We start from the raw sequence: 12,243 nt of genomic DNA, 5'->3' as shown, positions 1-12,243 counted from the left end.
AAATTACATTAAAAACTGCAATCAGAATGAATAACTGAACATCCTATATATTTTTTCTATCACTGCAGTACCACTATGGAAAGAGCCAAAGGTTCTGAATGTTAAGAATGACTGTTCTAAACATATCTTTGAAATAGTTGGAAATTTAACTATACTGTGAATATTTTTTAATACCATATCATGTTTATTTCTGTTCAAATTTTATCAAAATAGTTCTCTTTTTTAAACTACTCAGCTTATATATTTTCCTTAAAATAAAATGCTAAGTGTAACTTAAAATGAGTATGTATATATATATACATACACATATATGTGTATGTATATATATACACACATATATATATAACATCTGTCTTTTGAAAATAGACTAATAGTCTAAATAGAGGGAAATATTATTTGATTTCACTTATAGAGATAAAACGTGGAAACTATAGTCCAAATTACTTATGTTGAAAGAGTGAAGGAAATTATTTTTCTATTGTTTTGTAATAATGTGCTCTGAATAGTTTAGGTATTTTTGTGCTGGTGTATTGCCATTCATTTTAGTTTAATGATATGTATATTCAAAGATAATTATAGCAATTTGTGTCTTCAAGGCAGTTTCCAACATCGAATCTTATTGAACTTTTTTGAAATAGGTCACTGCTATCATGAACTAAAAGTATTTTGTAGTTTCTTCAAGTCAAAAGTGGGTTTGAATTAAGTCAGTTTGAATATTTTAAATTAAATGCCAGATGTTATGAATTTTATGCTGCTATGGCCCAAGAAGGGGTTAAAACAGGTATCATACAGCAATTGCAGATATAATTAAGAAGATTTCAATTTGGGCAGGGTCAGTGGTTTTGTTTATTTTTCCTCTGTTTTTTTTTTTTTGTTTTATGAAAAAATGGATCCAGATTTACGTAAAATGTTCATAAAATGAGCATACAGTGTGTTCATAAAATGAGCATACAATGTGTTCATAAAATGAGCATACAATGTGTTCATAAAATGAATCTTCTATTATATTTCTATTCATTCTCTCTTTGTTCCTTTATTCACTACATTTCAACTTAGTTTTCTCCATTTCAGTCAAAAGCATAGAAACATAGATTTTGGTAAAAACATCTGAGGTTATGTATCGTCTCCACGTCTTAAGACAATTCAGGGGTTTTGAAGAAACAGTGACTGTTGTTCTTGCAGTGTCTCTTTTCTGACAAATGCATTCTGATTACAGGGCGTGTAGATGTGTGAGCAGCAAGCTAAGGTGTCTTGTTTGCTGCATCATCTTTTCCCATTTATACATGGGTTTTAGATGATAACCTTTACTGTAAAGGCAAGAACCATTTCTAATTTGCCTGAAATATAAAGCATCAAACAATACCGAATGAATACCTTTGTTTTTTTGAATACCTATTAAAACATCACTCTTTCAAACTAATAGGTATAGACATGGAGTATGAGATTTTAGGGTAAGAGAAATTGCAATAAGTTCCCCCAATCATGCCCCTTTGTCTTTAGGCATCTAAGTTTTTCATGATGATGTGAACCTATGTTTTTAATAGATATTTAGGAATGCAGACTCTATAAACAGCCTCAATTATTCAAATGACTACTGTTAATAAATGCAAACACTTGCTGATCACCTACTATGTGCTAGGCATAGCAGTTAAAGTTTGTTATCTCATTTGGTTATAACAATAAATAGGAATTGTGATTATTCTCATTTTACAGATGGGTGAAGTTAGGGCCAGAGAGTTTAAGTAACTCTTTAGAAAGAAAGTAACTCGGGCGATCTGACTAGAGCCCACACTCCTAACTAAATTCCATGGACATACTCTTCCTATGAAAGGTAAATTAGGAGACTAACTTGACCCAGGGATTCTTGTCATTCATGGCATAAGTGTAGCTTTTCCTTTTCATATATTTGTAGTCTGTACAAATAATACCTTCACTGATCTACTTTGATAGATTCTCACTTGTGGACTAAAGAGAATGTTAGAAACAGAAGGGACCTCCAAAATCCAACTATCTCACTAGGCAACCAAGGTCCAAGAAAAGTTGTTTGGGTTAGAGACAAGAGAGAACCCAAGTTAGAGAACCCAAGTCTTCTCATACAGCTATACTTTTAAGTTTATATTTACGTTCAAGACATTTCATACTAACTTACTGAATGGATGTTCTCTTGATATTGTAATTGCAGGCTCATGATTGATTTGCAGTTTGCTTATCTCTCCTTCTATAGAACATTTTAAGTGATGAAGTTTTCTTTTTAAAATGTTACATAGCTCATTAAAGACTGTTTTAAAATAAATTTAAAGATGTTCCCCCCAATTTAAGAGGGTACTCTGAAATAGGTAACTAACCAGAACTGTAAGTTCATTTTATCAAACAACTAGAGTTTGGAAAAATAGATGAGAAATCATCTAGTGTAATGATTTCATTTCACAGTAGAGAAAACTTTGGTACAAAGAGGTGAAATAACATTCCCAGGATTACAAAGCTACTCTGGGGCAAAGCTGGGACTAGGCAGTATGGTATGGTAATTTAGATTCTGACTCTGGAGTTAGACTCCCTGGGTTCAAAACCTACCATTTACTGGCTGTGTGACCTTGAGAAAGTTATATAGCCTCTCTGTTCTTTTCTTTCTTTCTTTCTTTTTGTGGACTATAAGAGCAGTAATAGTACAAGAATATAATGAAAATAAAAGGTACATAATCCATGCAAAGCACTTGGAACTGTTCATAACATAGACTGCCTTAGCAGTTATTATCATCTTCTGCTTTCTAATTCACTGCTCTTTTTTGTCACATCATAGTGATTTATTTTCCCACGATCTTCTAGTTCAATTTTAGTAAAGTTAGAAAAAATTCTGTGCTGGGATTTCCACTCAAGATAACAGTACCTTGTACTTTGATGCAGCCTTTCTTTCCCCATTACACAGCAATGAGAGATAAGAAGCAGAGCATCAGAGCTGAGCTGAAAAATAAACTTTTCTGTGGACTGGAAATGGATTAGGTTTGCACAGTGGTAAGGGTGGCTGACGCCAGAGGCTTGCTAGGTGTACAAGCATGCATTGGCAGAGTAAAGGGACTCAGTATTACCCTGCTTAGGTCATGGAGTCAGAGCTTGCTCAGTGATTGAGGATGGGCTGGGGTGTTCCTCCCCACTCAGGAAAGGAGGCTGATAATAATGACTGTCAGTTGTTTTCTGGGACTATGACATATAGCAAGCTTTGGTCTAGGGATCTGATTGAGACAAAGCAACCAGAGACTGAACCAAACTGCCCATCTGTCATCCTAGAATAGGATCTGTGATATCCTGAGTATCACTGTGGATTAATAATTCTGAATCATCATTATGGCATTGGACCTCTAGAGGATAGTTATATCACTCACAAACCTATTGAACAGAGAAGGTGAGCGTAGGAGAGAGAGAAGGAGAAAAAAACAAAGACAAAGAACTTCTATTTTGAAAGAGTTTGGGAAATAAAATTCCAAACACACAAAGAACTCTAATGCTAATAAAATCAACAGAACATGGATTCATTCCAATTGAGATTATTTTTGTAATATAGCCAAATCAAACGTGAAAATAAGTATGTTAAGGATAATGAGAGTCATAAACTACTAACTCTTATGTAAAATTATTAAACTTGGGTATGAAAAAATTGAAAAGTACAATGGATAGTGTAAACTAAATAAATGAAACAAATATATGGGCACAAGGAAAGACTGTTAAAAATTACAGGATATTATTGAGGAAACTACCCAGCATGTAAAACAGAGAGACAAAGTAATAAATCTGAAAGAACTGTTAAAGAGACTTGGAGGGAAGAATAGGAAACTACAAATGTATCTAGTAAGAATTTCAGAAGAAAATGGAAGAATCGTTAAAAAAAATGAAAGTTGAAGAGCCAATAATTGAATATGTTACTGAATTGAAGAAAGATGTGGATCCTAGTTGGAAAGTGCCATCCAAGTACTAAGAAGGTTAAATATAAGTAAATTCTCATTGGACAGGTCATTTGAAAATTGCAAAACGTGAACTGAGGCTATAGATAAAATCCAAAAAACTACCAGAGGAATCAACAGAGCACCAAAGAGGAAAATCCAAACTGATGCCAATAGATGCTAGATGACAATAGTGAAAGATCTGCAAAGTTCTGAGGGAGAATTGTTAAACAAAAAACTTTTATTGAAGACTGAGGGCAAAATAGAAAAATGTGCATATGGACAAAGCTAAGAGAACTTAAAACCCAGAGACTTTCTTGACAGGAAAAATGCACACAGGGAAATGGTATGGGATATGAAAAAGCAGCAGCAAAAACTGATGAAATATGTTGTTGAATTTATATAGTTGTTACTGTACTAATTATAATTGGATATTATGTTTAAACAGAAGCCAAAATAAATGCAATAAATAACTGTAACAAAACGGTGGAGAGTTTTTTCAAAAGGTAATTTGAATTTTCTAGTGGAGAGTAATAGAAGAAAACAGAATGAAGGAAAGATGGAAATAACCACAGGGACGCTGATGGAAAAAAATAATGATGTTCTGTTGTGTGAACTAGAGTTGATGAGACATCACTGAAATAATCTATTTTTATTTAACTTCTGTTGGCACAAGTGAAGAGTAATATTCTCTTGTTTGGTAGTTTATGGACCTTGAAAGAAATATTCATTTTAGTTTTCTTCTGCCCTAACTTTATTACCTCAGAATTCTTCACCATAATCTATCTTTGGCTTTTTATCCATTACTATGCAGCTTCCTGTGTATTTTGGAATAAAATTAATTTAACAACATAACCATTTTTCTGTTTCCCTTTTTGCTTAATTTTCAACTTAATTTGAGTCTTGAATTATACTCAATTTTATATAGAATTGAGGAAAGAGGTATAGGTCTCATTCACATTAATCTCTCTCCCCCTTTTTTCTACTCTGGGTATTGTATATTATCATTTTGTTTATCCTTTTAGTATTATTCATCTGGAAGTAGATTCATCTTTCCATGTGTTACCATTATCAGAGCATCTCCCATATATTGAATTAGTATATAACAATCTAGGGAAGCATTATCCAATAAAACTGATGTCTACAATATAGTAGGTACCAACCACATGTCACTACTGAACTCTTGACAAAAGGTTAATACTATGAAGAAATTTATATTTTTAATTTTTTTCAATTTTAACTAATTTAAATTTTAAATAGCCAGAGGTGGCTGGAAGCTACCATATTGTACAGTGCAGAGACAGGACATACATAATTAATATGGGTAAATTTACTCTCCGGAGAATCCAAATTACTGTGAAAAATGGCAAATTTTCACTTAAAACAATTTTTTTTAATTGTGGTAAAAGTCACATAATCTAAAACATACTATTTAAACCATATTTAACTGTACAGTTCAGTGACACTAAGTACATTCACACTGTTGTGCAACTCTCACCATCATCCATCTCCCAAATATTTCACCTTCTAAACTGAAACTCTGTCCGCATTAAACACTAGCTCCCCATTCACTTTTATGAAATGAATTCGTAAACAAAAATATATTTTTGAATTTTTTAATATGGAGCATTTATCTGTTTGTAATATTAATAAAATAATGGCAAGGTCATTAATGAGAAATTTCACTGTTGAAAAATGTTTCAGTTCCTTTTTTGCAAGTCTAAAGGACCAAATGTTCTTTACAAAATAAGAATATAACTCTTGCTCTTAGGCATGAGTTTATCTTTAAACTATTTTATAATTTATCTTTCAATTATAGATTTATACTAAGAGTTTTTAAGTAATCATTTGGTTATAAAAATATAAAATTACATATCATGGTTTTGTTTGTTGTGAGGAATTAGGTGTTAAGTAATATTGGATTAAATATTTATTAGAAGATTTTAAATTGTCAGTCATGTCTTATTCCTGAATTTTATCTTTGTTTATAATGTGTTTATACTCATTAATATTATACAATTTGAAGTCTGTAATTGAGAAAAATAATAACTTTGGGGCAGTTTTAGGAACTTTAATACAAAAGTAGAGTGATAGTTTCTAGTGTATTTAGGGAAAGGGGATCATCTATACTATTTGATGTTTTTCTAAATTACCAATGAGCCCCAGAATTTTCCTCTGCTTTTGGTAAATAGTAAAGTGATTTTAATGGAAATGGAGGGATTTTTTCTGACTTGCAGAGAAGGCAGACACCACTTTTACTATTCTTTATTGAATATCACACCTTTCTATTTTGCTTATTAGCGCCATTATGAAGATTGCTATCATGATGATACTAATGTAATTAAAAGATAAGAAGAAAGGCAATAGAAATGTAATGCAAAACAATAATAATACTACGTTTAAAGATATATAATGCTGAAATTTATCATGAAATAAGGAATCAGTGCTATGCATGGTTTTTCATTATTACAATCAATTATTTAAATTAATAGTTTACTTGGCTAGGGAAAAAAAGCCCAAAAATTAATTAAAACTTGTAAAAATGCTGGTAATATCAGGTATGAATTATCCCTGGATTAGCCAAATATTATTTTATATGGTGTGCTAACATTTTTTAAGTGACAATATTTTGCATTACATTTTCATTAATAAATATTTTTGAAATTCTAGGTATTAAGTTTCATATATAAACTAATCACATGACTCTATGGATCGTCCAGAGCTCTTTGAAGTAACCTGTGGCTTGGCAGATGATGGAAATGTGACCTCTGATATCCACAAAACTCTTCCTTTTGGTTGTTCTTTGCCTGTACTGTTAGAATCAGCCAAACCTAGCATTTTACAAATTTTAATACAAATCATCCAAATGCACAATATTCTTTTTTTTTCAGACAGCAAACTATTGGAAATTTACTTCTGCCCTTAAAGAAAAATTTGGGACTAATAAATTCTGTTATACATGTGCTATTACAAAGAAAGAAGGTGGAAAAGGTACAATATGCTCCAGAAAATGATTACACCTTCAATGAAATACAAAGAATAGCTCCTCTGTTGGTTAGTAAGAAAACCATGCTTGAAACCCCTTGTAGTCATAAACGGCAAAAATACAACAAAAATCCCAATATGTACATACAGGTGTGTGTGTTCTTTCTGTTCTTCAAATTTCCTGTGATATTATACAACAGCAATACGGTATTTTAAAGTTAATCTATTGATAAAGTGTGAAGCATGTATCAATGATCAGTCGTTAAAGATATCTGTTTAGTACAGTTTGAGGCAGCACAAAAGCAAGCAATAGTGGACATTTTCAGTCTTTTTTGCTTCTACAATTTGTCATGGATAGCCGTGTTTTCCTCCTAATCATGTTTTCTTTAATGTTACTTTTATTTAGGGTCAGGTATTTGAGAGTTTGGGTTTTTGGCTTATTTATGTGTTGGTTTTTCTTCTTCCAGTGACATACAACATATTCCTAAAAGGCTTTTCAAGGAAACGGGAACTGTCAGTGGTAACAAGTCCCGTTGCTCAGACCTCCTAGATTATCCCCTGTCTCCACCTCCACTTTTTTTCCCCGGAGGTCCCCGGGGGCTGCCTGGGTTCAAGTCTCACCATCTCTGTGATGGCAGCAGCCTCCCAAAGCCAGGGCCCCTGGACTCCTGTCCTGACCTTCCTTCTGTCCTCCCCACTACTGCCAGTGGCGTCTCCCTAAGGCAAAAATCTCACTGTGCCACTCTCCTGCTTAAAATCTTTAATTAGCTTTTTTTTTTAACATCTTTATTGGAGTATAATTACTTTACAATGGTGTGTTAGTTTCTGCTTTATAACAAAGTGAATCAGTTATACATATACATGTGTTCCCATATCTCTTCCCTCTTGCGTCTCCCTCCCTCCCACCCTCCCTATCCTACCCCTCTAGGTGGTCACAAACCACCCAGCTGATCTCCCTGTGCTATGCGACTGCTTCCCACTAGCTATCTATTTTACATTTGGTAGTGTATGTATGTCCATGCCACTTTGTCACAGCTTACCCTTCCCCCTCCCCACATCCTCAGTCCATTCTCTAGTAGGTCTGTGTCTTTATTCCCATCTTACCCCTAGGTTCTTCATGACCTTTTTTTTTTCTTAGATTCCATATATATGTGTTAGCATACTCAGCCATAAAAAGAAATGAAATTGAGTTATTTGTAGTGAGGTGGATGGACCTAGAGTCTGTCATACAGAGTGAAGTAAGTCAGAAAGAGAAAAACAAATACCGTATGCTTTAATTGGCTTTAATTAGCTTCTCACCACTTTCATGGAGAAATCCAAATTCCTTAGAAAACTCTATAAGCTCCTTCATGACAAGGCCCAGGCCTGCGTCTCCAAATGGCATCACTTGTTCCTCATTTACCCTAGAAATGCATAATATTCTTAATCACAGAAGTTTAAAAAAAATCAGGAAGCTAATAGTTTGAATAAGATACAATTAAAATATGTTTATATTTTTCAGTCATAAGATTATCAACAATATGGCGTTTATATTTTTATTTTGTCTTGTTTTTACATAGCATCTAAAATCATAGATGTATCAACATCATTTTTTTTTTTTTTTTTTTTTTTTTTTTTTTTTTTTGCTGTACGTGGGCCTCTCACTGTTGTGGCCTCTCCCGTTGCGGAGCACAGCCTCCGGACGCACAGGCCCAGCGGCCATGGCTCACGGGCCCAGCCGCTCCACGGTATGTGGGACCCTCCCAGACCGGGGCACGGACCCGTGTCCTCTGCATCGGCAGGCGGACTCTCAACCACTGCGCCACCAGGGAAGCCCTATCGACATCATTTTAAACTTTAAAACTTTACACTAGTTTTTCTTATACTTTAACTTACTTTTAATAGCTTAATGTGTTACTATTTATTTCATCCTGCTGTAACATTTCTGTCTGATGAGGTCATAATTGATAATCCAAATTTTAATTTCAAGCAAGTTATAAATGAATACATATTTGATTACCTGAATTTTAGCTTGAATTGCAAATATATATGCAGTTTGCTTAAAGTTTAAGTACCTAAAAATCCCAGGTATTTTGATTGCTATCGAAGTCATAAAGATGAACGATCCTAAGGGGCTCACTGTGCACTGTGAGAAATAGGCAAGAAGCAAACAACTATAGAAGGAGATATATGTTTGTAGCAGAGGCAGGAAATGCATGTTGTTGGAGCACAGAGTGAGAATATTTGAATCTTCATCAGATCATCATGAAATGATGTAAGTTAAGGGAAGGGTAAAAAATCTTCTGTGGCTATACTACATTGTTCAGGATGGGTAGGCAGGTTTTTATTTGATTAGTTTTTATTTATTTTTTTATTTTTTTGGTTTTTATTTTGATGATAATGAATTAACTCTTATACACACATTCTTTGTTTTTTTGTTTTGTTTTGAACATCTTTATTGGAGTATAATTGCTTTACATTGTTGTGTTAATTGCTGCTGTATAACGAAGTGAATCAGCTATACGTATACATGTATCTCCATATCCCCTCCCTTTTGTGTCTCCCTCCCTCACCGCTCTAGGTGGACACAAAGCACGGAGCTGATCTCCCTGTGCTATGCGGCTGCTTCCCACTAGCTATCTGTTTTACATTTGATAGTGTATATATGTCCATGCCAGTCTCTCACTTCATCTCAGTTTACCCTTTCCCCCTCCCCGTGTCAGCAGGTCCATTCTCTACACCTGCGTCTTTATTCCTGTCCTGCCCCTAGGTTCTTCAGACCCTATTTTTTCTTTAGATTCCATATGTATGTGTTAGCATATGGTATTTGTTTTCCTCTTTCTGACTTCACTCTGTATAACAGACTCTTTGACAGACAGGCCATGGGGGCATTGAGAATAGAAGAAAAAAATAGTCATTCTCTCAATGAACCACCAATAGTGTCAACTCAATTCTATTTTTCCTATTTCATCCTTTCTACACTGTGGCATGATGTTCCCTGCAAAGGATTCTTCGTCTCTTAGTAATCATACATTCCTTTTGATAGGAGGCTTTTTAACCTAGAAGGCCACAATGGCATTTCTTTTTAAATCACTAATCTTTCTTAAATATGTCCTTGGCATAGGGGAAATATGTGTTGAAATCGTAATAATCTTTACCAAAGTAACTCATGAGAAGGAGCAAGTGCATCATATTTATGAGCATATTTGTTGCCTTAGCTGTTACTCCAGAGTGTATTTTTGTGTATAGACTTAAGTAGAATACAGCAATCACATTTGGAGCTAAAATTAGCAGAGATAATGTCAAGGAGGAAAAAGGTTTTTCATTTTTGATTATTAGGTGACTATGACATATATTACAAAGATCAACTCAGTTGCTCTTCTCAGAACTGAGAAGCTGTAGCTGTGAATTCTGCTTTTGAAGCATCTCTCTCCAGTGCTGTGCTATGCATTTAGTTATACCGCGTCCAAACAAATGATGCCTCTAACCATTCTGCAACCATTCTACAGTGTTTTCCTCGGACAGAATTAATGTGATTGGATTCTACAATGTTTAAAAGAAGGTAGATGAAATTGCTTCAGTTTATTTTCAAGGAATAATTTGAATTCACTCTCTCTCTAATATTCAGGTTCAAAACATTATTTGTGGCTGGAGAACGATGTGACGTGGAGACCCTGGAATGGTCCAAAAAGGTCTTCAGAGTACCTGTCCTAGACCATTGGTGGCAAACTGGTGAGCATTTTCCAAACACGTACCTAAATATTGCAGACATGCTCAGAGGCACTGCAAGGATAGGAGGAAATTCTGAATTATGACCATCAGGCACAAACTCAGAAATCAGGTGGTTCTGGTTTCGATAGAAATAAGCAATTCTTTGATTATCTTTTTGTTAAAAAGTCTCCTTAAATGACATTGATGCTACCATTCTCTTGGTCCCCGGGTATAAAGCCCTGAAGACCACTTTTGCTTCTCATCGTCTTTGCTTCATATATCCAGTGAGTCACTAAATCTCAGATTTCCCTTTGGATTCATCCCATCTTCAGTACTCCCATTGCCTCTAGCTGCAGCAGCCACACTGTCATCTACCCTGATTTAAATGATCCTCATCACTCTGTGCTCCCTGCTTTCCTATAAGCCTGCACACTGCTGCAGGAGTACTTCTTTAAAGCACTGTTTCTTTTATAGGATTTCCTGTGGTTCTCTGGCTCTTTTCTTATGATCAATCAAATCAAATCTCTTCTGCCTAGCACTCAACAGACAAATGTATTTTTCACCAAAACGCTTATCATTATATCTGTAATTTATTTATTTACTTATTTATTCTCTATTTTCCTCCCACTAATTGATCCTTGGGAAACAGCTTGTCATATTAAGTGGATAGAATAAAACTTTGGTGCAGATAAAAAAAGACTTTCTGCTGCTTCTTTTGAGGAATGATTGTGTACATATGTAATAGTAAGAAGTTTACCTGGAATCTGTTTTCCTTGTCACCGAATGTAGTGATTTTGTTGGCTTTTCCATTTGGCCCACTGAAAGGAGCTGTGAGTTATCAGAGCCTTTACAGACTTCCTATGTGTATATTTCAGTTCAGTCCTACTCAGTTCAACTACTTAGATCAACACTTGTATATTAGTATTTTCAGAATTTCCATCTTCTGAGCATTTTGGGCAGGGCATCAAATTTGGATTAAAAAATTAATAAAATTTCTAGCAAAAATTAGGTCTGATTTTAAAAATTCTAGCAAAAATTAGGTCTAATTTTAAGATCTAGAAGATCAAGTGAGAGACTAAAACTGAAGTTCAGTGTTTAATATTTTAGAACTCTTTGATTCTGATAAATTATACTTTTATATTTTCTTGGATATTGCTCTTTTGGAAAATGTGTTTTCTATATTCATTATAATATGAAACATAAAATGAATGATCAGAGCAGAATACATGTTCTTTAAATAAGATGCAAATCAGAAAGAAAGTTTCTGTTGTCTGTAATTTGATTTGCTAAGGGAGAAATTTCTTATCTAAATTCAGATTTGTAACTATTCGGGAAACAAAAAAAGGTAAGATTCAATTTGGAGAAAGAGCAGTGCTATGCGTAAAATACATAAAAAACAAGCGAAGAATTATTGCCTCTGCAAGGAAGAGTGTTTATAGACTTGATGAATCCCCTATTCATCCAGAAAGTTCTAACATTATTTTTCTGGGCGTAAGGAGGAAAATATTTTATCACCTTTAAGATGGTTTTCTAAGGTGGTTTTCCTTTCCTGGTCAACATACAACTTGTTTCCAATACACAGTGACCTCACACAAGTGCTTGCAGAAGAGTTCTGTTCCCCACCCCTGGCTCCCTT

General features: G+C 34.3%; 1 protein-coding gene across 8 annotated transcripts in view; it reads left to right on the top strand.

The window, feature by feature from the left end:
* ACSS3 (acyl-CoA synthetase short chain family member 3) overlaps nt 1-12,243 on the top strand; it is a 150,981-nt gene that overhangs the window by 88,529 nt on the left and 50,209 nt on the right. For all 8 annotated transcript variants that reach the window (XR_009565610.1, XR_009565611.1, XM_060306825.1 and 5 more), the window contains one exon: nt 10,525-10,628. Coding sequence is in view for 6 of the 8 variants with exons in the window: in XM_060306825.1 (XP_060162808.1) it covers nt 10,525-10,628 (104 nt within the window). In the remaining 2 variants the exon portion in view is untranslated. The remainder of the gene's footprint in view (nt 1-10,524; nt 10,629-12,243) is intronic.

Source organism: Globicephala melas, chromosome 10, assembly GCF_963455315.2.
Source record: "Globicephala melas chromosome 10, mGloMel1.2, whole genome shotgun sequence".
In the NCBI taxonomy this organism is placed as follows: Eukaryota; Metazoa; Chordata; class Mammalia; order Artiodactyla; family Delphinidae; genus Globicephala; species Globicephala melas.
This window is presented reverse-complemented; position numbering and strand designations above follow the sequence as displayed.